The 24,382-nt window shown below is 81.3% G+C and overlaps 2 protein-coding genes across 4 annotated transcripts in view; one reads left to right on the top strand and one right to left on the bottom strand.

Moving 5' to 3' along the window:
• The window catches only part of LOC125429333 (basic proline-rich protein-like), a gene marked incomplete at its 5' end in the record, with an annotated part of 11,819 nt that extends 3,137 nt beyond the window's left edge, over positions 1-8,682 (bottom strand). The window contains one exon of the mRNA XM_048490363.1: positions 7,350-8,682. Coding sequence (XP_048346320.1) covers positions 7,350-8,682 — 1,333 coding nt within the window. The remainder of the gene's footprint in view (positions 1-7,349) is intronic.
• An 8,520-nt stretch (positions 8,683-17,202) lies between these two features.
• Positions 17,203-24,382, top strand: part of LOC125428824 (mamu class II histocompatibility antigen, DR alpha chain-like) — a 47,277-nt gene continuing 40,097 nt past the window's right edge. Inside the window, exons 1-4 of one of the 3 annotated variants that reach the window (XM_048489508.1) lie at positions 17,203-17,458; positions 18,461-18,739; positions 20,672-20,822; positions 21,148-22,673. In XM_048489508.1, the coding sequence (XP_048345465.1) occupies positions 17,209-17,458; positions 18,461-18,739; positions 20,672-20,822; positions 21,148-21,277 (810 nt within the window). In that variant the 5' untranslated portion in view covers positions 17,203-17,208 and the 3' untranslated portion in view covers positions 21,278-22,673. Of the gene's footprint in view, positions 17,459-18,460; positions 18,740-20,671; positions 20,823-21,140; positions 22,674-24,382 lie in introns of those variants that run through there. The other 2 variants (XM_048489505.1, XM_048489506.1) reach the window with 2 other exon arrangements.

Raw genomic sequence — 24,382 nt, 5'->3', positions numbered from 1 at the left:
GTGGGGGGGGGGGGGGGTGGGGGGGGGGGGGGGTGGGGGGGGGGGGGGGTGGGGGGGGGGGGGGGTGGGGGGGGGGGGGGGTGGGGGGGGGGGGGGGTGGGGGGGGGGGGGGGTGGGGGGGGGGGGGGGTGGGGGGGGGGGGGGGTGGGGGGGGGGGGGGGTGGGGGGGGGGGGGGGTGGGGGGGGGGGGGGGTGGGGGGGGGGGGGGGTGGGGGGGGGGGGGGGTGGGGGGGGGGGGGGGTGGGGGGGGGGGGGGGTGGGGGGGGGGGGGGGTGGGGGGGGGGGGGGGTGGGGGGGGGGGGGGGTGGGGGGGGGGGGGGGTGGGGGGGGGGGGGGGTGGGGGGGGGGGGGGGTGGGGGGGGGGGGGGGTGGGGGGGGGGGGGGGTGGGGGGGGGGGGGGGTGGGGGGGGGGGGGGGTGGGGGGGGGGGGGGGTGGGGGGGGGGGGGGGTGGGGGGGGGGGGGGGTGGGGGGGGGGGGGGGTGGGGGGGGGGGGGGGTGGGGGGGGGGGGGGGTGGGGGGGGGGGGGGGTGGGGGGGGGGGGGGGTGGGGGGGGGGGGGGGTGGGGGGGGGGGGGGGTGGGGGGGGGGGGGGGTGGGGGGGGGGGGGGGTGGGGGGGGGGGGGGGTGGGGGGGGGGGGGGGTGGGGGGGGGGGGGGGTGGGGGGGGGGGGGGGTGGGGGGGGGGGGGGGTGGGGGGGGGGGGGGGTGGGGGGGGGGGGGGGTGGGGGGGGGGGGGGGTGGGGGGGGGGGGGGGTGGGGGGGGGGGGGGGTGGGGGGGGGGGGGGGTGGGGGGGGGGGGGGGTGGGGGGGGGGGGGGGTGGGGGGGGGGGGGGGTGGGGGGGGGGGGGGGTGGGGGGGGGGGGGGGTGGGGGGGGGGGGGGGTGGGGGGGGGGGGGGGTGGGGGGGGGGGGGGGTGGGGGGGGGGGGGGGTGGGGGGGGGGGGGGGTGGGGGGGGGGGGGGGTGGGGGGGGGGGGGGGTGGGGGGGGGGGGGGGTGGGGGGGGGGGGGGGTGGGGGGGGGGGGGGGTGGGGGGGGGGGGGGGTGGGGGGGGGGGGGGGTGGGGGGGGGGGGGGGTGGGGGGGGGGGGGGGTGGGGGGGGGGGGGGGTGGGGGGGGGGGGGGGTGGGGGGGGGGGGGGGTGGGGGGGGGGGGGGGTGGGGGGGGGGGGGGGTGGGGGGGGGGGGGGGTGGGGGGGGGGGGGGGTGGGGGGGGGGGGGGGTGGGGGGGGGGGGGGGTGGGGGGGGGGGGGGGTGGGGGGGGGGGGGGGTGGGGGGGGGGGGGGGTGGGGGGGGGGGGGGGTGGGGGGGGGGGGGGGTGGGGGGGGGGGGGGGTGGGGGGGGGGGGGGGTGGGGGGGGGGGGGGGTGGGGGGGGGGGGGGGTGGGGGGGGGGGGGGGTGGGGGGGGGGGGGGGTGGGGGGGGGGGGGGGTGGGGGGGGGGGGGGGTGGGGGGGGGGGGGGGTGGGGGGGGGGGGGGGTGGGGGGGGGGGGGGGTGGGGGGGGGGGGGGGTGGGGGGGGGGGGGGGTGGGGGGGGGGGGGGGTGGGGGGGGGGGGGGGTGGGGGGGGGGGGGGGTGGGGGGGGGGGGGGGTGGGGGGGGGGGGGGGTGGGGGGGGGGGGGGGTGGGGGGGGGGGGGGGTGGGGGGGGGGGGGGGTGGGGGGGGGGGGGGGTGGGGGGGGGGGGGGGTGGGGGGGGGGGGGGGTGGGGGGGGGGGGGGGTGGGGGGGGGGGGGGGTGGGGGGGGGGGGGGGTGGGGGGGGGGGGGGGTGGGGGGGGGGGGGGGTGGGGGGGGGGGGGGGTGGGGGGGGGGGGGGGTGGGGGGGGGGGGGGGTGGGGGGGGGGGGGGGTGGGGGGGGGGGGGGGTGGGGGGGGGGGGGGGTGGGGGGGGGGGGGGGTGGGGGGGGGGGGGGGTGGGGGGGGGGGGGGGTGGGGGGGGGGGGGGGTGGGGGGGGGGGGGGGTGGGGGGGGGGGGGGGTGGGGGGGGGGGGGGGTGGGGGGGGGGGGGGGTGGGGGGGGGGGGGGGTGGGGGGGGGGGGGGGTGGGGGGGGGGGGGGGTGGGGGGGGGGGGGGGTGGGGGGGGGGGGGGGTGGGGGGGGGGGGGGGTGGGGGGGGGGGGGGGTGGGGGGGGGGGGGGGTGGGGGGGGGGGGGGGTGGGGGGGGGGGGGGGTGGGGGGGGGGGGGGGTGGGGGGGGGGGGGGGTGGGGGGGGGGGGGGGTGGGGGGGGGGGGGGGTGGGGGGGGGGGGGGGTGGGGGGGGGGGGGGGTGGGGGGGGGGGGGGGTGGGGGGGGGGGGGGGTGGGGGGGGGGGGGGGTGGGGGGGGGGGGGGGTGGGGGGGGGGGGGGGTGGGGGGGGGGGGGGGTGGGGGGGGGGGGGGGTGGGGGGGGGGGGGGGTGGGGGGGGGGGGGGGTGGGGGGGGGGGGGGGTGGGGGGGGGGGGGGGTGGGGGGGGGGGGGGGTGGGGGGGGGGGGGGGTGGGGGGGGGGGGGGGTGGGGGGGGGGGGGGGTGGGGGGGGGGGGGGGTGGGGGGGGGGGGGGGTGGGGGGGGGGGGGGGTGGGGGGGGGGGGGGGTGGGGGGGGGGGGGGGTGGGGGGGGGGGGGGGTGGGGGGGGGGGGGGGTGGGGGGGGGGGGGGGTGGGGGGGGGGGGGGGTGGGGGGGGGGGGGGGTGGGGGGGGGGGGGGGTGGGGGGGGGGGGGGGTGGGGGGGGGGGGGGGTGGGGGGGGGGGGGGGTGGGGGGGGGGGGGGGTGGGGGGGGGGGGGGGTGGGGGGGGGGGGGGGTGGGGGGGGGGGGGGGTGGGGGGGGGGGGGGGTGGGGGGGGGGGGGGGTGGGGGGGGGGGGGGGTGGGGGGGGGGGGGGGTGGGGGGGGGGGGGGGTGGGGGGGGGGGGGGGTGGGGGGGGGGGGGGGTGGGGGGGGGGGGGGGTGGGGGGGGGGGGGGGTGGGGGGGGGGGGGGGTGGGGGGGGGGGGGGGTGGGGGGGGGGGGGGGTGGGGGGGGGGGGGGGTGGGGGGGGGGGGGGGTGGGGGGGGGGGGGGGTGGGGGGGGGGGGGGGTGGGGGGGGGGGGGGGTGGGGGGGGGGGGGGGTGGGGGGGGGGGGGGGTGGGGGGGGGGGGGGGTGGGGGGGGGGGGGGGTGGGGGGGGGGGGGGGTGGGGGGGGGGGGGGGTGGGGGGGGGGGGGGGTGGGGGGGGGGGGGGGTGGGGGGGGGGGGGGGTGGGGGGGGGGGGGGGTGGGGGGGGGGGGGGGTGGGGGGGGGGGGGGGTGGGGGGGGGGGGGGGTGGGGGGGGGGGGGGGTGGGGGGGGGGGGGGGTGGGGGGGGGGGGGGGTGGGGGGGGGGGGGGGTGGGGGGGGGGGGGGGTGGGGGGGGGGGGGGGTGGGGGGGGGGGGGGGTGGGGGGGGGGGGGGGTGGGGGGGGGGGGGGGTGGGGGGGGGGGGGGGTGGGGGGGGGGGGGGGTGGGGGGGGGGGGGGGTGGGGGGGGGGGGGGGTGGGGGGGGGGGGGGGTGGGGGGGGGGGGGGGTGGGGGGGGGGGGGGGTGGGGGGGGGGGGGGGTGGGGGGGGGGGGGGGTGGGGGGGGGGGGGGGTGGGGGGGGGGGGGGGTGGGGGGGGGGGGGGGTGGGGGGGGGGGGGGGTGGGGGGGGGGGGGGGTGGGGGGGGGGGGGGGTGGGGGGGGGGGGGGGTGGGGGGGGGGGGGGGTGGGGGGGGGGGGGGGTGGGGGGGGGGGGGGGTGGGGGGGGGGGGGGGTGGGGGGGGGGGGGGGTGGGGGGGGGGGGGGGTGGGGGGGGGGGGGGGTGGGGGGGGGGGGGGGTGGGGGGGGGGGGGGGTGGGGGGGGGGGGGGGTGGGGGGGGGGGGGGGTGGGGGGGGGGGGGGGTGGGGGGGGGGGGGGGTGGGGGGGGGGGGGGGTGGGGGGGGGGGGGGGTGGGGGGGGGGGGGGGTGGGGGGGGGGGGGGGTGGGGGGGGGGGGGGGTGGGGGGGGGGGGGGGTGGGGGGGGGGGGGGGTGGGGGGGGGGGGGGGTGGGGGGGGGGGGGGGTGGGGGGGGGGGGGGGTGGGGGGGGGGGGGGGTGGGGGGGGGGGGGGGTGGGGGGGGGGGGGGGTGGGGGGGGGGGGGGGTGGGGGGGGGGGGGGGTGGGGGGGGGGGGGGGTGGGGGGGGGGGGGGGTGGGGGGGGGGGGGGGTGGGGGGGGGGGGGGGTGGGGGGGGGGGGGGGTGGGGGGGGGGGGGGGTGGGGGGGGGGGGGGGTGGGGGGGGGGGGGGGTGGGGGGGGGGGGGGGTGGGGGGGGGGGGGGGTGGGGGGGGGGGGGGGTGGGGGGGGGGGGGGGTGGGGGGGGGGGGGGGTGGGGGGGGGGGGGGGTGGGGGGGGGGGGGGGTGGGGGGGGGGGGGGGTGGGGGGGGGGGGGGGTGGGGGGGGGGGGGGGTGGGGGGGGGGGGGGGTGGGGGGGGGGGGGGGTGGGGGGGGGGGGGGGTGGGGGGGGGGGGGGGTGGGGGGGGGGGGGGGTGGGGGGGGGGGGGGGTGGGGGGGGGGGGGGGTGGGGGGGGGGGGGGGTGGGGGGGGGGGGGGGTGGGGGGGGGGGGGGGTGGGGGGGGGGGGGGGTGGGGGGGGGGGGGGGTGGGGGGGGGGGGGGGTGGGGGGGGGGGGGGGTGGGGGGGGGGGGGGGTGGGGGGGGGGGGGGGTGGGGGGGGGGGGGGGTGGGGGGGGGGGGGGGTGGGGGGGGGGGGGGGTGGGGGGGGGGGGGGGTGGGGGGGGGGGGGGGTGGGGGGGGGGGGGGGTGGGGGGGGGGGGGGGTGGGGGGGGGGGGGGGTGGGGGGGGGGGGGGGTGGGGGGGGGGGGGGGTGGGGGGGGGGGGGGGTGGGGGGGGGGGGGGGTGGGGGGGGGGGGGGGTGGGGGGGGGGGGGGGTGGGGGGGGGGGGGGGTGGGGGGGGGGGGGGGTGGGGGGGGGGGGGGGTGGGGGGGGGGGGGGGTGGGGGGGGGGGGGGGTGGGGGGGGGGGGGGGTGGGGGGGGGGGGGGGTGGGGGGGGGGGGGGGTGGGGGGGGGGGGGGGTGGGGGGGGGGGGGGGTGGGGGGGGGGGGGGGTGGGGGGGGGGGGGGGTGGGGGGGGGGGGGGGTGGGGGGGGGGGGGGGTGGGGGGGGGGGGGGGTGGGGGGGGGGGGGGGTGGGGGGGGGGGGGGGTGGGGGGGGGGGGGGGTGGGGGGGGGGGGGGGTGGGGGGGGGGGGGGGTGGGGGGGGGGGGGGGTGGGGGGGGGGGGGGGTGGGGGGGGGGGGGGGTGGGGGGGGGGGGGGGTGGGGGGGGGGGGGGGTGGGGGGGGGGGGGGGTGGGGGGGGGGGGGGGTGGGGGGGGGGGGGGGTGGGGGGGGGGGGGGGTGGGGGGGGGGGGGGGTGGGGGGGGGGGGGGGTGGGGGGGGGGGGGGGTGGGGGGGGGGGGGGGTGGGGGGGGGGGGGGGTGGGGGGGGGGGGGGGTGGGGGGGGGGGGGGGTGGGGGGGGGGGGGGGTGGGGGGGGGGGGGGGTGGGGGGGGGGGGGGGTGGGGGGGGGGGGGGGTGGGGGGGGGGGGGGGTGGGGGGGGGGGGGGGTGGGGGGGGGGGGGGGTGGGGGGGGGGGGGGGTGGGGGGGGGGGGGGGTGGGGGGGGGGGGGGGTGGGGGGGGGGGGGGGTGGGGGGGGGGGGGGGTGGGGGGGGGGGGGGGTGGGGGGGGGGGGGGGTGGGGGGGGGGGGGGGTGGGGGGGGGGGGGGGTGGGGGGGGGGGGGGGTGGGGGGGGGGGGGGGTGGGGGGGGGGGGGGGTGGGGGGGGGGGGGGGTGGGGGGGGGGGGGGGTGGGGGGGGGGGGGGGTGGGGGGGGGGGGGGGTGGGGGGGGGGGGGGGTGGGGGGGGGGGGGGGTGGGGGGGGGGGGGGGTGGGGGGGGGGGGGGGTGGGGGGGGGGGGGGGTGGGGGGGGGGGGGGGTGGGGGGGGGGGGGGGTGGGGGGGGGGGGGGGTGGGGGGGGGGGGGGGTGGGGGGGGGGGGGGGTGGGGGGGGGGGGGGGTGGGGGGGGGGGGGGGTGGGGGGGGGGGGGGGTGGGGGGGGGGGGGGGTGGGGGGGGGGGGGGGTGGGGGGGGGGGGGGGTGGGGGGGGGGGGGGGTGGGGGGGGGGGGGGGTGGGGGGGGGGGGGGGTGGGGGGGGGGGGGGGTGGGGGGGGGGGGGGGTGGGGGGGGGGGGGGGTGGGGGGGGGGGGGGGTGGGGGGGGGGGGGGGTGGGGGGGGGGGGGGGTGGGGGGGGGGGGGGGTGGGGGGGGGGGGGGGTGGGGGGGGGGGGGGGTGGGGGGGGGGGGGGGTGGGGGGGGGGGGGGGTGGGGGGGGGGGGGGGTGGGGGGGGGGGGGGGTGGGGGGGGGGGGGGGTGGGGGGGGGGGGGGGTGGGGGGGGGGGGGGGTGGGGGGGGGGGGGGGTGGGGGGGGGGGGGGGTGGGGGGGGGGGGGGGTGGGGGGGGGGGGGGGTGGGGGGGGGGGGGGGTGGGGGGGGGGGGGGGTGGGGGGGGGGGGGGGTGGGGGGGGGGGGGGGTGGGGGGGGGGGGGGGTGGGGGGGGGGGGGGGTGGGGGGGGGGGGGGGTGGGGGGGGGGGGGGGTGGGGGGGGGGGGGGGTGGGGGGGGGGGGGGGTGGGGGGGGGGGGGGGTGGGGGGGGGGGGGGGTGGGGGGGGGGGGGGGTGGGGGGGGGGGGGGGTGGGGGGGGGGGGGGGTGGGGGGGGGGGGGGGTGGGGGGGGGGGGGGGTGGGGGGGGGGGGGGGTGGGGGGGGGGGGGGGTGGGGGGGGGGGGGGGTGGGGGGGGGGGGGGGTGGGGGGGGGGGGGGGTGGGGGGGGGGGGGGGTGGGGGGGGGGGGGGGTGGGGGGGGGGGGGGGTGGGGGGGGGGGGGGGTGGGGGGGGGGGGGGGTGGGGGGGGGGGGGGGTGGGGGGGGGGGGGGGTGGGGGGGGGGGGGGGTGGGGGGGGGGGGGGGTGGGGGGGGGGGGGGGTGGGGGGGGGGGGGGGTGGGGGGGGGGGGGGGTGGGGGGGGGGGGGGGTGGGGGGGGGGGGGGGTGGGGGGGGGGGGGGGTGGGGGGGGGGGGGGGTGGGGGGGGGGGGGGGTGGGGGGGGGGGGGGGTGGGGGGGGGGGGGGGTGGGGGGGGGGGGGGGTGGGGGGGGGGGGGGGTGGGGGGGGGGGGGGGTGGGGGGGGGGGGGGGTGGGGGGGGGGGGGGGTGGGGGGGGGGGGGGGTGGGGGGGGGGGGGGGTGGGGGGGGGGGGGGGTGGGGGGGGGGGGGGGTGGGGGGGGGGGGGGGTGGGGGGGGGGGGGGGTGGGGGGGGGGGGGGGTGGGGGGGGGGGGGGGTGGGGGGGGGGGGGGGTGGGGGGGGGGGGGGGTGGGGGGGGGGGGGGGTGGGGGGGGGGGGGGGTGGGGGGGGGGGGGGGTGGGGGGGGGGGGGGGTGGGGGGGGGGGGGGGTGGGGGGGGGGGGGGGTGGGGGGGGGGGGGGGTGGGGGGGGGGGGGGGTGGGGGGGGGGGGGGGTGGGGGGGGGGGGGGGTGGGGGGGGGGGGGGGTGGGGGGGGGGGGGGGTGGGGGGGGGGGGGGGTGGGGGGGGGGGGGGGTGGGGGGGGGGGGGGGTGGGGGGGGGGGGGGGTGGGGGGGGGGGGGGGTGGGGGGGGGGGGGGGTGGGGGGGGGGGGGGGTGGGGGGGGGGGGGGGTGGGGGGGGGGGGGGGTGGGGGGGGGGGGGGGTGGGGGGGGGGGGGGGTGGGGGGGGGGGGGGGTGGGGGGGGGGGGGGGTGGGGGGGGGGGGGGGTGGGGGGGGGGGGGGGTGGGGGGGGGGGGGGGTGGGGGGGGGGGGGGGTGGGGGGGGGGGGGGGTGGGGGGGGGGGGGGGTGGGGGGGGGGGGGGGTGGGGGGGGGGGGGGGTGGGGGGGGGGGGGGGTGGGGGGGGGGGGGGGTGGGGGGGGGGGGGGGTGGGGGGGGGGGGGGGTGGGGGGGGGGGGGGGTGGGGGGGGGGGGGGGTGGGGGGGGGGGGGGGTGGGGGGGGGGGGGGGTGGGGGGGGGGGGGGGTGGGGGGGGGGGGGGGTGGGGGGGGGGGGGGGTGGGGGGGGGGGGGGGTGGGGGGGGGGGGGGGTGGGGGGGGGGGGGGGTGGGGGGGGGGGGGGGTGGGGGGGGGGGGGGGTGGGGGGGGGGGGGGGTGGGGGGGGGGGGGGGTGGGGGGGGGGGGGGGTGGGGGGGGGGGGGGGTGGGGGGGGGGGGGGGTGGGGGGGGGGGGGGGTGGGGGGGGGGGGGGGTGGGGGGGGGGGGGGGTGGGGGGGGGGGGGGGTGGGGGGGGGGGGGGGTGGGGGGGGGGGGGGGTGGGGGGGGGGGGGGGTGGGGGGGGGGGGGGGTGGGGGGGGGGGGGGGTGGGGGGGGGGGGGGGTGGGGGGGGGGGGGGGTGGGGGGGGGGGGGGGTGGGGGGGGGGGGGGGTGGGGGGGGGGGGGGGTGGGGGGGGGGGGGGGTGGGGGGGGGGGGGGGTGGGGGGGGGGGGGGGTGGGGGGGGGGGGGGGTGGGGGGGGGGGGGGGTGGGGGGGGGGGGGGGTGGGGGGGGGGGGGGGTGGGGGGGGGGGGGGGTGGGGGGGGGGGGGGGTGGGGGGGGGGGGGGGTGGGGGGGGGGGGGGGTGGGGGGGGGGGGGGGTGGGGGGGGGGGGGGGTGGGGGGGGGGGGGGGTGGGGGGGGGGGGGGGTGGGGGGGGGGGGGGGTGGGGGGGGGGGGGGGTGGGGGGGGGGGGGGGTGGGGGGGGGGGGGGGTGGGGGGGGGGGGGGGTGGGGGGGGGGGGGGGTGGGGGGGGGGGGGGGTGGGGGGGGGGGGGGGTGGGGGGGGGGGGGGGTGGGGGGGGGGGGGGGTGGGGGGGGGGGGGGGTGGGGGGGGGGGGGGGTGGGGGGGGGGGGGGGTGGGGGGGGGGGGGGGTGGGGGGGGGGGGGGGTGGGGGGGGGGGGGGGTGGGGGGGGGGGGGGGTGGGGGGGGGGGGGGGTGGGGGGGGGGGGGGGTGGGGGGGGGGGGGGGTGGGGGGGGGGGGGGGTGGGGGGGGGGGGGGGTGGGGGGGGGGGGGGGTGGGGGGGGGGGGGGGTGGGGGGGGGGGGGGGTGGGGGGGGGGGGGGGTGGGGGGGGGGGGGGGTGGGGGGGGGGGGGGGTGGGGGGGGGGGGGGGTGGGGGGGGGGGGGGGTGGGGGGGGGGGGGGGTGGGGGGGGGGGGGGGTGGGGGGGGGGGGGGGTGGGGGGGGGGGGGGGTGGGGGGGGGGGGGGGTGGGGGGGGGGGGGGGTGGGGGGGGGGGGGGGTGGGGGGGGGGGGGGGTGGGGGGGGGGGGGGGTGGGGGGGGGGGGGGGTGGGGGGGGGGGGGGGTGGGGGGGGGGGGGGGTGGGGGGGGGGGGGGGTGGGGGGGGGGGGGGGTGGGGGGGGGGGGGGGTGGGGGGGGGGGGGGGTGGGGGGGGGGGGGGGTGGGGGGGGGGGGGGGTGGGGGGGGGGGGGGGTGGGGGGGGGGGGGGGTGGGGGGGGGGGGGGGTGGGGGGGGGGGGGGGTGGGGGGGGGGGGGGGTGGGGGGGGGGGGGGGTGGGGGGGGGGGGGGGTGGGGGGGGGGGGGGGTGGGGGGGGGGGGGGGTGGGGGGGGGGGGGGGTGGGGGGGGGGGGGGGTGGGGGGGGGGGGGGGTGGGGGGGGGGGGGGGTGGGGGGGGGGGGGGGTGGGGGGGGGGGGGGGTGGGGGGGGGGGGGGGTGGGGGGGGGGGGGGGTGGGGGGGGGGGGGGGTGGGGGGGGGGGGGGGTGGGGGGGGGGGGGGGTGGGGGGGGGGGGGGGTGGGGGGGGGGGGGGGTGGGGGGGGGGGGGGGTGGGGGGGGGGGGGGGTGGGGGGGGGGGGGGGTGGGGGGGGGGGGGGGTGGGGGGGGGGGGGGGTGGGGGGGGGGGGGGGTGGGGGGGGGGGGGGGTGGGGGGGGGGGGGGGTGGGGGGGGGGGGGGGTGGGGGGGGGGGGGGGTGGGGGGGGGGGGGGGTGGGGGGGGGGGGGGGTGGGGGGGGGGGGGGGTGGGGGGGGGGGGGGGTGGGGGGGGGGGGGGGTGGGGGGGGGGGGGGGTGGGGGGGGGGGGGGGTGGGGGGGGGGGGGGGTGGGGGGGGGGGGGGGTGGGGGGGGGGGGGGGTGGGGGGGGGGGGGGGTGGGGGGGGGGGGGGGTGGGGGGGGGGGGGGGTGGGGGGGGGGGGGGGTGGGGGGGGGGGGGGGTGGGGGGGGGGGGGGGTGGGGGGGGGGGGGGGTGGGGGGGGGGGGGGGTGGGGGGGGGGGGGGGTGGGGGGGGGGGGGGGTGGGGGGGGGGGGGGGTGGGGGGGGGGGGGGGTGGGGGGGGGGGGGGGTGGGGGGGGGGGGGGGTGGGGGGGGGGGGGGGTGGGGGGGGGGGGGGGTGGGGGGGGGGGGGGGTGGGGGGGGGGGGGGGTGGGGGGGGGGGGGGGTGGGGGGGGGGGGGGGTGGGGGGGGGGGGGGGTGGGGGGGGGGGGGGGTGGGGGGGGGGGGGGGTGGGGGGGGGGGGGGGTGGGGGGGGGGGGGGGTGGGGGGGGGGGGGGGTGGGGGGGGGGGGGGGTGGGGGGGGGGGGGGGTGGGGGGGGGGGGGGGTGGGGGGGGGGGGGGGTGGGGGGGGGGGGGGGTGGGGGGGGGGGGGGGTGGGGGGGGGGGGGGGTGGGGGGGGGGGGGGGTGGGGGGGGGGGGGGGTGGGGGGGGGGGGGGGTGGGGGGGGGGGGGGGTGGGGGGGGGGGGGGGTGGGGGGGGGGGGGGGTGGGGGGGGGGGGGGGTGGGGGGGGGGGGGGGTGGGGGGGGGGGGGGGTGGGGGGGGGGGGGGGTGGGGGGGGGGGGGGGTGGGGGGGGGGGGGGGTGGGGGGGGGGGGGGGTGGGGGGGGGGGGGGGTGGGGGGGGGGGGGGGTGGGGGGGGGGGGGGGTGGGGGGGGGGGGGGGTGGGGGGGGGGGGGGGTGGGGGGGGGGGGGGGTGGGGGGGGGGGGGGGTGGGGGGGGGGGGGGGTGGGGGGGGGGGGGGGTGGGGGGGGGGGGGGGTGGGGGGGGGGGGGGGTGGGGGGGGGGGGGGGTGGGGGGGGGGGGGGGTGGGGGGGGGGGGGGGTGGGGGGGGGGGGGGGTGGGGGGGGGGGGGGGTGGGGGGGGGGGGGGGTGGGGGGGGGGGGGGGTGGGGGGGGGGGGGGGTGGGGGGGGGGGGGGGTGGGGGGGGGGGGGGGTGGGGGGGGGGGGGGGTGGGGGGGGGGGGGGGTGGGGGGGGGGGGGGGTGGGGGGGGGGGGGGGTGGGGGGGGGGGGGGGTGGGGGGGGGGGGGGGTGGGGGGGGGGGGGGGTGGGGGGGGGGGGGGGTGGGGGGGGGGGGGGGTGGGGGGGGGGGGGGGTGGGGGGGGGGGGGGGTGGGGGGGGGGGGGGGTGGGGGGGGGGGGGGGTGGGGGGGGGGGGGGGTGGGGGGGGGGGGGGGTGGGGGGGGGGGGGGGTGGGGGGGGGGGGGGGTGGGGGGGGGGGGGGGTGGGGGGGGGGGGGGGTGGGGGGGGGGGGGGGTGGGGGGGGGGGGGGGTGGGGGGGGGGGGGGGTGGGGGGGGGGGGGGGTGGGGGGGGGGGGGGGTGGGGGGGGGGGGGGGTGGGGGGGGGGGGGGGTGGGGGGGGGGGGGGGTGGGGGGGGGGGGGGGTGGGGGGGGGGGGGGGTGGGGGGGGGGGGGGGTGGGGGGGGGGGGGGGTGGGGGGGGGGGGGGGTGGGGGGGGGGGGGGGTGGGGGGGGGGGGGGGTGGGGGGGGGGGGGGGTGGGGGGGGGGGGGGGTGGGGGGGGGGGGGGGTGGGGGGGGGGGGGGGTGGGGGGGGGGGGGGGTGGGGGGGGGGGGGGGTGGGGGGGGGGGGGGGTGGGGGGGGGGGGGGGTGGGGGGGGGGGGGGGTGGGGGGGGGGGGGGGTGGGGGGGGGGGGGGGTGGGGGGGGGGGGGGGTGGGGGGGGGGGGGGGTGGGGGGGGGGGGGGGTGGGGGGGGGGGGGGGTGGGGGGGGGGGGGGGTGGGGGGGGGGGGGGGTGGGGGGGGGGGGGGGTGGGGGGGGGGGGGGGTGGGGGGGGGGGGGGGTGGGGGGGGGGGGGGGTGGGGGGGGGGGGGGGTGGGGGGGGGGGGGGGTGGGGGGGGGGGGGGGTGGGGGGGGGGGGGGGTGGGGGGGGGGGGGGGTGGGGGGGGGGGGGGGTGGGGGGGGGGGGGGGTGGGGGGGGGGGGGGGTGGGGGGGGGGGGGGGTGGGGGGGGGGGGGGGTGGGGGGGGGGGGGGGTGGGGGGGGGGGGGGGTGGGGGGGGGGGGGGGTGGGGGGGGGGGGGGGTGGGGGGGGGGGGGGGTGGGGGGGGGGGGGGGTGGGGGGGGGGGGGGGTGGGGGGGGGGGGGGGTGGGGGGGGGGGGGGGTGGGGGGGGGGGGGGGTGGGGGGGGGGGGGGGTGGGGGGGGGGGGGGGTGGGGGGGGGGGGGGGTGGGGGGGGGGGGGGGTGGGGGGGGGGGGGGGTGGGGGGGGGGGGGGGTGGGGGGGGGGGGGGGTGGGGGGGGGGGGGGGTGGGGGGGGGGGGGGGTGGGGGGGGGGGGGGGTGGGGGGGGGGGGGGGTGGGGGGGGGGGGGGGTGGGGGGGGGGGGGGGTGGGGGGGGGGGGGGGTGGGGGGGGGGGGGGGTGGGGGGGGGGGGGGGTGGGGGGGGGGGGGGGTGGGGGGGGGGGGGGGTGGGGGGGGGGGGGGGTGGGGGGGGGGGGGGGTGGGGGGGGGGGGGGGTGGGGGGGGGGGGGGGTGGGGGGGGGGGGGGGTGGGGGGGGGGGGGGGTGGGGGGGGGGGGGGGTGGGGGGGGGGGGGGGTGGGGGGGGGGGGGGGTGGGGGGGGGGGGGGGTGGGGGGGGGGGGGGGTGGGGGGGGGGGGGGGTGGGGGGGGGGGGGGGTGGGGGGGGGGGGGGGTGGGGGGGGGGGGGGGTGGGGGGGGGGGGGGGTGGGGGGGGGGGGGGGTGGGGGGGGGGGGGGGTGGGGGGGGGGGGGGGTGGGGGGGGGGGGGGGTGGGGGGGGGGGGGGGTGGGGGGGGGGGGGGGTGGGGGGGGGGGGGGGTGGGGGGGGGGGGGGGTGGGGGGGGGGGGGGGTGGGGGGGGGGGGGGGTGGGGGGGGGGGGGGGTGGGGGGGGGGGGGGGTGGGGGGGGGGGGGGGTGGGGGGGGGGGGGGGTGGGGGGGGGGGGGGGTGGGGGGGGGGGGGGGTGGGGGGGGGGGGGGGTGGGGGGGGGGGGGGGTGGGGGGGGGGGGGGGTGGGGGGGGGGGGGGGTGGGGGGGGGGGGGGGTGGGGGGGGGGGGGGGTGGGGGGGGGGGGGGGTGGGGGGGGGGGGGGGTGGGGGGGGGGGGGGGTGGGGGGGGGGGGGGGTGGGGGGGGGGGGGGGTGGGGGGGGGGGGGGGTGGGGGGGGGGGGGGGTGGGGGGGGGGGGGGGTGGGGGGGGGGGGGGGTGGGGGGGGGGGGGGGTGGGGGGGGGGGGGGGTGGGGGGGGGGGGGGGTGGGGGGGGGGGGGGGTGGGGGGGGGGGGGGGTGGGGGGGGGGGGGGGTGGGGGGGGGGGGGGGTGGGGGGGGGGGGGGGTGGGGGGGGGGGGGGGTGGGGGGGGGGGGGGGTGGGGGGGGGGGGGGGTGGGGGGGGGGGGGGGTGGGGGGGGGGGGGGGTGGGGGGGGGGGGGGGTGGGGGGGGGGGGGGGTGGGGGGGGGGGGGGGTGGGGGGGGGGGGGGGTGGGGGGGGGGGGGGGTGGGGGGGGGGGGGGGTGGGGGGGGGGGGGGGTGGGGGGGGGGGGGGGTGGGGGGGGGGGGGGGTGGGGGGGGGGGGGGGTGGGGGGGGGGGGGGGTGGGGGGGGGGGGGGGTGGGGGGGGGGGGGGGTGGGGGGGGGGGGGGGTGGGGGGGGGGGGGGGTGGGGGGGGGGGGGGGTGGGGGGGGGGGGGGGTGGGGGGGGGGGGGGGTGGGGGGGGGGGGGGGTGGGGGGGGGGGGGGGTGGGGGGGGGGGGGGGTGGGGGGGGGGGGGGGTGGGGGGGGGGGGGGGTGGGGGGGGGGGGGGGTGGGGGGGGGGGGGGGTGGGGGGGGGGGGGGGTGGGGGGGGGGGGGGGTGGGGGGGGGGGGGGGTGGGGGGGGGGGGGGGTGGGGGGGGGGGGGGGTGGGGGGGGGGGGGGGTGGGGGGGGGGGGGGGTGGGGGGGGGGGGGGGTGGGGGGGGGGGGGGGTGGGGGGGGGGGGGGGTGGGGGGGGGGGGGGGTGGGGGGGGGGGGGGGTGGGGGGGGGGGGGGGTGGGGGGGGGGGGGGGTGGGGGGGGGGGGGGGTGGGGGGGGGGGGGGGTGGGGGGGGGGGGGGGTGGGGGGGGGGGGGGGTGGGGGGGGGGGGGGGTGGGGGGGGGGGGGGGTGGGGGGGGGGGGGGGTGGGGGGGGGGGGGGGTGGGGGGGGGGGGGGGTGGGGGGGGGGGGGGGTGGGGGGGGGGGGGGGTGGGGGGGGGGGGGGGTGGGGGGGGGGGGGGGTGGGGGGGGGGGGGGGTGGGGGGGGGGGGGGGTGGGGGGGGGGGGGGGTGGGGGGGGGGGGGGGTGGGGGGGGGGGGGGGTGGGGGGGGGGGGGGGTGGGGGGGGGGGGGGGTGGGGGGGGGGGGGGGTGGGGGGGGGGGGGGGTGGGGGGGGGGGGGGGTGGGGGGGGGGGGGGGTGGGGGGGGGGGGGGGTGGGGGGGGGGGGGGGTGGGGGGGGGGGGGGGTGGGGGGGGGGGGGGGTGGGGGGGGGGGGGGGTGGGGGGGGGGGGGGGTGGGGGGGGGGGGGGGTGGGGGGGGGGGGGGGTGGGGGGGGGGGGGGGTGGGGGGGGGGGGGGGTGGGGGGGGGGGGGGGTGGGGGGGGGGGGGGGTGGGGGGGGGGGGGGGTGGGGGGGGGGGGGGGTGGGGGGGGGGGGGGGTGGGGGGGGGGGGGGGTGGGGGGGGGGGGGGGTGGGGGGGGGGGGGGGTGGGGGGGGGGGGGGGTGGGGGGGGGGGGGGGTGGGGGGGGGGGGGGGTGGGGGGGGGGGGGGGTGGGGGGGGGGGGGGGTGGGGGGGGGGGGGGGTGGGGGGGGGGGGGGGTGGGGGGGGGGGGGGGTGGGGGGGGGGGGGGGTGGGGGGGGGGGGGGGTGGGGGGGGGGGGGGGTGGGGGGGGGGGGGGGTGGGGGGGGGGGGGGGTGGGGGGGGGGGGGGGTGGGGGGGGGGGGGGGTGGGGGGGGGGGGGGGTGGGGGGGGGGGGGGGTGGGGGGGGGGGGGGGTGGGGGGGGGGGGGGGTGGGGGGGGGGGGGGGTGGGGGGGGGGGGGGGTGGGGGGGGGGGGGGGTGGGGGGGGGGGGGGGTGGGGGGGGGGGGGGGTGGGGGGGGGGGGGGGTGGGGGGGGGGGGGGGTGGGGGGGGGGGGGGGTGGGGGGGGGGGGGGGTGGGGGGGGGGGGGGGTGGGGGGGGGGGGGGGTGGGGGGGGGGGGGGGTGGGGGGGGGGGGGGGTGGGGGGGGGGGGGGGTGGGGGGGGGGGGGGGTGGGGGGGGGGGGGGGTGGGGGGGGGGGGGGGTGGGGGGGGGGGGGGGTGGGGGGGGGGGGGGGTGGGGGGGGGGGGGGGTGGGGGGGGGGGGGGGTGGGGGGGGGGGGGGGTGGGGGGGGGGGGGGGTGGGGGGGGGGGGGGGTGGGGGGGGGGGGGGGTGGGGGGGGGGGGGGGTGGGGGGGGGGGGGGGTGGGGGGGGGGGGGGGTGGGGGGGGGGGGGGGTGGGGGGGGGGGGGGGTGGGGGGGGGGGGGGGTGGGGGGGGGGGGGGGTGGGGGGGGGGGGGGGTGGGGGGGGGGGGGGGTGGGGGGGGGGGGGGGTGGGGGGGGGGGGGGGTGGGGGGGGGGGGGGGTGGGGGGGGGGGGGGGTGGGGGGGGGGGGGGGTGGGGGGGGGGGGGGGTGGGGGGGGGGGGGGGTGGGGGGGGGGGGGGGTGGGGGGGGGGGGGGGTGGGGGGGGGGGGGGGTGGGGGGGGGGGGGGGTGGGGGGGGGGGGGGGTGGGGGGGGGGGGGGGTGGGGGGGGGGGGGGGTGGGGGGGGGGGGGGGTGGGGGGGGGGGGGGGTGGGGGGGGGGGGGGGTGGGGGGGGGGGGGGGTGGGGGGGGGGGGGGGTGGGGGGGGGGGGGGGTGGGGGGGGGGGGGGGTGGGGGGGGGGGGGGGTGGGGGGGGGGGGGGGTGGGGGGGGGGGGGGGTGGGGGGGGGGGGGGGTGGGGGGGGGGGGGGGTGGGGGGGGGGGGGGGTGGGGGGGGGGGGGGGTGGGGGGGGGGGGGGGTGGGGGGGGGGGGGGGTGGGGGGGGGGGGGGGTGGGGGGGGGGGGGGGTGGGGGGGGGGGGGGGTGGGGGGGGGGGGGGGTGGGGGGGGGGGGGGGTGGGGGGGGGGGGGGGTGGGGGGGGGGGGGGGTGGGGGGGGGGGGGGGTGGGGGGGGGGGGGGGTGGGGGGGGGGGGGGGTGGGGGGGGGGGGGGGTGGGGGGGGGGGGGGGTGGGGGGGGGGGGGGGTGGGGGGGGGGGGGGGTGGGGGGGGGGGGGGGTGGGGGGGGGGGGGGGTGGGGGGGGGGGGGGGTGGGGGGGGGGGGGGGTGGGGGGGGGGGGGGGTGGGGGGGGGGGGGGGTGGGGGGGGGGGGGGGTGGGGGGGGGGGGGGGTGGGGGGGGGGGGGGGTGGGGGGGGGGGGGGGTGGGGGGGGGGGGGGGTGGGGGGGGGGGGGGGTGGGGGGGGGGGGGGGTGGGGGGGGGGGGGGGTGGGGGGGGGGGGGGGTGGGGGGGGGGGGGGGTGGGGGGGGGGGGGGGTGGGGGGGGGGGGGGGTGGGGGGGGGGGGGGGTGGGGGGGGGGGGGGGTGGGGGGGGGGGGGGGTGGGGGGGGGGGGGGGTGGGGGGGGGGGGGGGTGGGGGGGGGGGGGGGTGGGGGGGGGGGGGGGTGGGGGGGGGGGGGGGTTGGGGGGGTAGGGGGGGTGGGGGGGGGGGGGGGTGGGGCGTGGGGGGGGGGGGGGGGGGGGGGGGGGGGGGGGGGGGTGGGGGGGGGGGGGGGGGGGGGGGGGGGGGGGGGGGGGGGGGGGGGGTGGGGGGGGGGGGGAGGGGGGGGGGTGGGGGGGGGGGGTGGGGGGGGGGGGGGGGGGGGGTGGGGGGGGGGGGGGGGGGGGGGGGTGGGGGGTGGGGGGGGGATTCCTTCCTTCCTTCCTTCCTTCCTTCCTTCCTTCCTTCCTTCCTTCCTTCCTTCCTTCCTTCCCGGGGCTGCAGCGGAGAAGATGCTGTCGGAGTTCGCCTTCGTGCAGCGGGGGCTGGACTCGGAGGAGGGCCCCGGCCAGCACGCCTACGAGGTGGAGCGCGAGGAGCTCTTGCACGTGGACCTGGAGCGCCGGGAGGTCGTCTGGAGGCTGCCCGAGTTCCAGCACTACTCCGGGTTCTCCGTCGCCGGCTCGCTGGCGGGCATGGCCGTGCTGCGACACAGCCTGGACATCCTCATGCGCCGCTCCAACAACACCCCGGCCCAGAACGGTACCCCCCCATAGGGCACAGAAGCCCCCACCCCCACCCCCACCCCCAGCGGAGAAAGGACCAGTGGGTTCTGCATGCCGGGAATTCATTTCCCAAATCCTGGCTTCACTCCGGTTTTCGAGGTGCCCCCAGACCCGAAGTTGATTCTAAGACTCCTGTCTCAAGCGGGACCCTCTCCGGAGGTCTGTCCAGGAAGCCCCGGACAGTTTATTTCCCCTTTTTGCCACACTTCCATGGCAGGGCAGTGACTCGAACCCGGGGCTCCCAGATCCCAGGCTGACTCCTGACTGCTACCCCAGTCCTGCTTTCAACACTCGGCCACTCGGCCAACGAATGGCCTGAAAGAGTCAGAGGAAGAGCCTTCCTGTTGCTTTTATTCCCCACCCCCCTTTTCCCCCACTGCCCCAAACAATCATATACTGGAGACCCAGTAAGGCAGGGGTGGGCAATTATTTTTTCCATGGGGCTGCATAAGAAACAGAAAATATTGTGGAGGGCCGGGCCAAAAGGCTGAACTCAATTCTGCATAATAGGGGCTGATCAGTGACAGACAGGTGCACAGATCAACTTGGAATCAGTGGCAACAGTTCTGCATACAACACTATTTGGCACAAAGAATCACAGGCTTAACCTTCCTGCATAGTTGTCCACTGTGACAATCAAGCAAGTGGGGAGACTTAAGTCCCTTGACCTACTTTTTTCATGGACTGGTGCTTTTGAAAGCCCCGCAGAAGCCGGTTGCCTTAGTTTCCAGCTTCTGCGGGGCTTTCAAAGGTGCCTTGCTCCCCAGCAAGGCAGGGGGGCCAGTCAGGGTCATCCGGCAGGCCGGATGTGACCTGCGGGCCGTATAATGCCCAGGTCTGCAGTAAGGAGTGGGGGGTCCTTACCCTTTACTGAGCACAGATTCCACTCTGGAACCCTTTGGGGGCCCTGAAGGGGCTCTTGGGGTAGGATCCAGACCTCCAGCACAAACTCTTCTCTGTCTCCCTCCCCCTCATCTAGTCCCCCCGCAGGTGACGGTGTACCCGAAGGACCCGGTGGCCCTGGGGGAGCCCAACCTGCTCATCTGCCTGGCCGATGGCTTCTCACCCCCGGTGATCAACCTGACCTGGGTGAAGAACGGGCAGGAGGTGAAGCCGGGCGAGGAGACGGACTTCTACCCCAAGGCGGACAACTCCTTCCGCAGGTTCTCCTACCTGGCCTTCGTCCCTGACCCTGAGGACATCTACTACTGCCGCGTGGAGCACTGGGGCCTGGCCCAGCCCCTCACCAAGGAGTGGAGTAAGGATCAGGACCCAGGCAGTGGGGGGCGGAGGAAATCTGGGCCAGTGGGCTTGTTGGGGGATCCTCAGTAGACCACCCAAGCATCATCTGGTGACTCCCACATGTGGGACAGGAGCAATAAAGAAGGTCAAGTCCTCCAGGTAGAACAGCCCAGGGTGGGGGCAATTCCCACATTGAGGTACACCTTCACTTCAAGGTAGAAGAAACCAGCAACTTGGGGGAAGAGGGTTTTAGCTGAAAGAGGCTGACCCTAAATACTCCTGCCCTGGTTGTGTGTCTTGAGGTCCAAAGAAACCTGCATTTCTAAAAGGGATCCTCCTGTCAGGATCGGCTCTGGGATCACTGATCTTGAGGGTTTTTTGAGGTTAAAGCGGGGGTCGGGGTGGAAGTGATGCTGCTGGAGGATTTTATTTGTTTATGTATCTTATTTATATTCCACCCGTCTCACAGAGACTCCAGGCAGATTATAACACACAGTGAGTCAGCGCAGTCTTAGGAAAGTAGAAGTCTGGATCCAACCAGAAAGAACCGAAGCAGAGCAGTACAGAAACTACATCAAATAACAGGCGCCCTGCAATTTTGTCATGTGGGGGTGTGAGCAAATAATTCAGGCTGTGTTTTTTGTATTTTTAGTGGTTTTTTCAATTTTTGGCCTATAGGGGGGTGTAGTTTTTAGGCTAGCAGCACCAAAATTTCAGGGATTTTTCAGGAGAATGATACCACCCAAGTTTGGTGAGGTTTGGTTCGGGGATCCAAAGTTCTGGACTCCCAAAGGGGGTGCCCCCATCCTCCAATTGTTTCCAATGGGAGCTAATAGGAGATGGAAGCTGCACCTTTGAAGGTCCATAACTTTGGACCCCCTGAACCAAACTTCACCAAACTTGGGTGGTATCGGATGCCCTGAAATTTTGGTACTGCTAGCTTAACAATTCCACCCCTGACAGCAGGCACCCCCCAAATTTCCCCAGATTCTCCTTTTAAATCCACCCCCCCCCTTCGGCATGGACTTAAAGGGAGAATGTGAGATCCACAGTTTAAACATTGAAGTGATGCTGTTTCTGGGTGGGGGAGAATCCACCCCAAAACAGCATCACTTTCAGTGTTATTTTAACTGGGCTTTAAGGTGGATCTAAAAGGCAGATTTAAAATCTCCCTTTAAGGTGGATTTAAAAGAACAATCTGGGCTCCCTAGTTTAAACACCATTGAAAGTGATGCTGTTTGGCGGTGGATTCCACAGAAGGTGTTTTGTGAGAGATGATGCTGACATTTGTTTGGTAAATGTTTTGCTGGGGGTGATTTGTGAGAGATTTACATGCTTAATACCCACTTGCACTGGCTTGGAGCTGTTTCTCAGGCTAACAACCTACCTCATAGGGTTGGCGTGAGGACAAAATTAGGAAAGAGGGTTGGTGGGGAGAGAGCCATGTATGTTTTGCTGGGAATGGAAGGTGTTTTGTGAGCTGGTGCCAAAATCATTGTTTGGTTGTGGTGGGGGAGGGTGGCCGCTCATATGAAGGGGGGGCGCCAAAGTCAGGTTTTGTCCCCTGCGTAGATACGCCTCTGGAGGTGGGCGAGATGCAGTGATGTCTCTGAGAGGTGGCCCAGCAGTGGGAAGCAAACCCCACACCGTAAACTGAGCCTGACGGGTCATGAAAGGGTGGGTCAGAAAACCAATAATGAAGCAAAGGAAAGATAATAAGGCCATCTTATGGTCTGGAGGGGAGGGTTGGAAGAAGACTTTATTTTGCATCTGATTTATCTTCCTTCTTCAGTAATAAGGCTGGATCCAGAATGACTCCAAGGTTTTAACGGAGCCAGCAAGGGTCAGTGGAGAGGTGTGAGGTCCCAGGGGGGAAGCAGAAATCACAGTGGAGGAGGAGCTGGGCCAAATCTCTTTCTGCCTCTGCTGACCCACCTTCCTTTCTCAGATGCCAACAGTGCTGAGCCCCTCCCAGAGACGAAGGCGAACGTGGTGTGTGTCCTGGGCCTGGTTGTGTGCATCACGGGCATCATCGTGGGCGTTGTCTTCATCATGAAGATCCGGCGGTTGAATGCGGCCAACGTACGCCGGAGGCCCACGTGAGTCCAGCCTGCAGCCAGCAGGCCCAAAGATGGGGGGTGGGTTTCATGCTGTCAAGTTTGATGGGTGGGGGTGGGGTACCCTCCCTGTTATTGAGGGGTGCCAGAAATGGGTGAGGAGTGCGGACAGGAAGGGGTGGGGCAGGAAAGAAGGTCTCTGTGTCATAGCTGGAGGAGGGGCTTGCAAAGCCACACCTTAAATGTGTTGTGTGTTGGGGGGGATGTCTGGCTGCATGAGATGCTCTGGAGGGCTCCTCTTTGGAGAATCTCTTTGGCCAGGTACAGTCTTTCACCTGCCCTGTTCTCCTTCCATTCCAGGTGATAGATGGCGGATGCGCCTCCCTGCTGAGATCTGCCCCTGCCTCTTCCTCCACTTGCATCCTTCGTGCCTCCTTTCTTGGCAAAACCTTTCCTCCTGGGGAGGGGGCACTCTCCTGATCCCCAACACCCTCTGATGTGGCCCTTCCCACCAATATGGCTCCCACACTGAAATGGCCCAGCACGGGGCAGCCAGGGAAGGAGAGAGAATAACACGGCAACACCCGGGGTTTAGTCCTGGGGTTTAGTACCAGACGTCATCCATTTAATTAATTATGGAAAGGTTACTGCTGCTACTGGTTTTATTGTATTTATTGCTGTAATTGAGATTATTCGATTGTTTTCTAGCTGAAATGTATTGTGTTTGGTTGGCTTGTAAACCGCCCTGAGCCCTTTGGGGGTAGGGCGGTCTACTAAATCAAATCGACGACGTCCACACGACAACGACAACAGCACAGCCGTGCTAGCTCCACCCCCAGTGGGCTCGTATCAATCCCTTCCATTTTTGCTTAGATCAAGGGAGACCCCACTGACAGCCAGAGCAGTTTCCATTCCTGATGCCCCAGCATCTCTTCCCAAGGGGAGGGACTCCCCCCTCACACCAGTCCTTGAAGCCCTCCAGTCTGGGGGTGCAGATGGGGATTAGCAGTGGGAGACTTTCTGTCTCTTCCCACGTTCTTTGCGTGTCCAAGGGTGTATGTGTGGGGGTGTGGGTGTGGGTGTGGGTGTGGGTGTGGTGTCTCAGCCTACTTCTGCATCCAAAGGACCTCTGGAAACAACCGGCTTGGAACCTTACCTGGGCTGTGCTGCTGGCCACTTGATTTCCACCCTGTCAGGGATCTGGAGAGAGCCTGCCATGTTCCAGAGCATCCCACTAGTGGGAAGTCTTAGAGCTCCCTGTCAGTGAAGAAGGACAGCTGACTGACTCACCTTTGGACTGGCTCTTCTCCTGTTTACAGCAGCCTGACAGGCAGAAGTCACACAGTTAAAAGCATCTTGTATAGCGGAGAAATTCAGGTGAGTCGCCATGCTGGTCTGAAGCAGCACTTTTAAGACCAACCAAGTTTTATTCTTGGGAGAAGCTTTTGTGTGCATCTGCACTGAGGCCATTAGACCAAAGCCTTTTTCACATAATAGGAGTTAGAGGAAAACCTTCTGAGTTGGGAGTGTGACTCACAGGAGCGCCATCGGCTCAATTCCTCTGCTGTTCAGGGCTCAGAGGCGGTGGGGTCAGTAGAAAAGGAATCTCCCTGGTAGTTGGTTTCCTCTGTGTAGGAACCTCGCTGCCAGCGAGGGAGAGAAGGACCTGATCCCTCCACACAGGAGTGGACAGGCGGTGAAGCCATCAGGAGATTTTGTGCTCAGAAAATTCTGTGCTCACCATGCACCAACAGCCCCTCATCCCATAATAATTCTGGGTTGGGGTCCCCTTCAGTGGTCTCCGGAATGAACCTAAGGCTTCCTCTAGAGCAAATCCCCCAGCCCTGGCTCTTTTATGAGTCTGAGGTAAAGGATAGAGAATAAATATAAATACGCTGGCTGGGTGGCCACCTGCCAGGGGTGCTTTGAATGTGTTTTTCTGCACTGCAGGGGGGTTGGATTGGATGGCCTTTTGGGGTCTCCTCAAACTCCATGATTCTATGATTAAGACTCGGGAGGCAATCGGGGAGTGATTTTTCTATATAAATATGCTCTGGGCGAGGCCCCTTCATTTCCAGCATTTCCATATGACCACTTTTATGAAAAAGAAATAAATTTGATCCTTGTATTGTCCAAATGCTTCTGAGTCTTGTTGGTTTGTTTTACAGCACAGATGTTGCGGAACCAAAAATATAGGAGGAGCCACGAAGGTATAGCCATACCTTCCTCATATCCTGTGTGCCAGCAGACATGCATTTGTCATTGAGCATAAGGCTGGAAATGAGATAATCAGTGTGGTGTAGCAGTTCAGGTGTCAGACTGGGAAACCCCGGTTCGAATCCCCCCTCCACCACAGAAACTTGGTGGGTGGCCTCAGGCCAGCCTTACATGCTTAGCCTCGACCCTGGCAAGACCTGGTTTAATACTGACAAGTTGGAACATGTCCAGAGGAGCGCAACCAAGAAGGAGACTCCACCCCACTCCGAGGCAGTGCACTCCACCATCCCAGCCATCAGGAAGTTCTTCCCAATGTTTAGGTGGAATCTCTGTTCCGGCACCTAGAATTCATTACTCCTTGTCCCAATTTCTGGAGCAGCAGAAAACAAGCTGGCTGCCTCTTTAACATGATATCCCTTCAAATATTCAAAAACATGGCAATCTGTCATTCCTGCGCCTGACGGTTGTGGGGTGTCGCGCATTTGCAAAGGAAACTGTTTATTAATTGCATTTATTTATTAGTTATGTTAGGTCTTTCAAATACATAAGAAGTAATACATTCCAGTAATACTTAAACATACACACACAAAAAACATACACTTTAGTGAACGTTTTCATTTCGTTTTCCTAACAACATTTCTAACTGTGCAAAGGAAACTGTAAGGCCTTCTTCTCTGCAGAGATCCCGTTGTCACACTCTCCTGTGCCGCCCCTTTGCTGGTGGCCTTGGTAGTCCGGAAGAGTCATTCTTATCATGCGTGGAATGTTCCCAGCTTTGTAGTACTTCGTAGTTCGAATAGAGGGAACTGTTTGGTGACTAGCGGGGTGGGTAGCTTGGGGGATATAGACAAGTAGTTTGTGTGGAAGCCCCAGAATTGTCTTTGCTGATGGTTGCCTTATGCCTCGAAATAAAGAACTTCGAGCAAATCTACAGTTTCTATTATTTTTCGACCCGGGTGTCTGACACAACCCTACCCTGTAGGATTGTTGTTGGAGGAAATAGGGTGAGGGGTGTTAACTGTGTAATCTATGTGGAGCTCCTCAGAGAAGAAGAAGAAGAAGAAGAGGAAGAGGAAGAGTTTGGATTTATATCCCCCCTTTCTCTCCTGCAGGAGACTCAAAGGGGCTTGCAATCTCCTTGCCCTTCCCCCCTCACAACAAACACCCTGTGAGGTGGGTGGGGCTGAGAGAGCTCCGAGAAGCTGTGACTAGCCCAAGGTCACCCAGCTGGCGTGTGTGGGAGTGCACAGGCTAATCTGAATTCCCCAGATAAGCCTCCATAGCTCAGGCGGCAGAGCTGGGAATCAAACCCGGTTCCTCCAGATTAGATACACGAGCTCTTAACCTCCTACGCCACTGTGATAGTAACACCCAAAACTGAGAGG

The sequence above is a fragment of the Sphaerodactylus townsendi genome, linkage group LG03 (assembly GCF_021028975.2).
Source record: "Sphaerodactylus townsendi isolate TG3544 linkage group LG03, MPM_Stown_v2.3, whole genome shotgun sequence".
Classification (NCBI taxonomy): Eukaryota; Metazoa; Chordata; class Lepidosauria; order Squamata; family Sphaerodactylidae; genus Sphaerodactylus; species Sphaerodactylus townsendi.
This window is presented reverse-complemented; position numbering and strand designations above follow the sequence as displayed.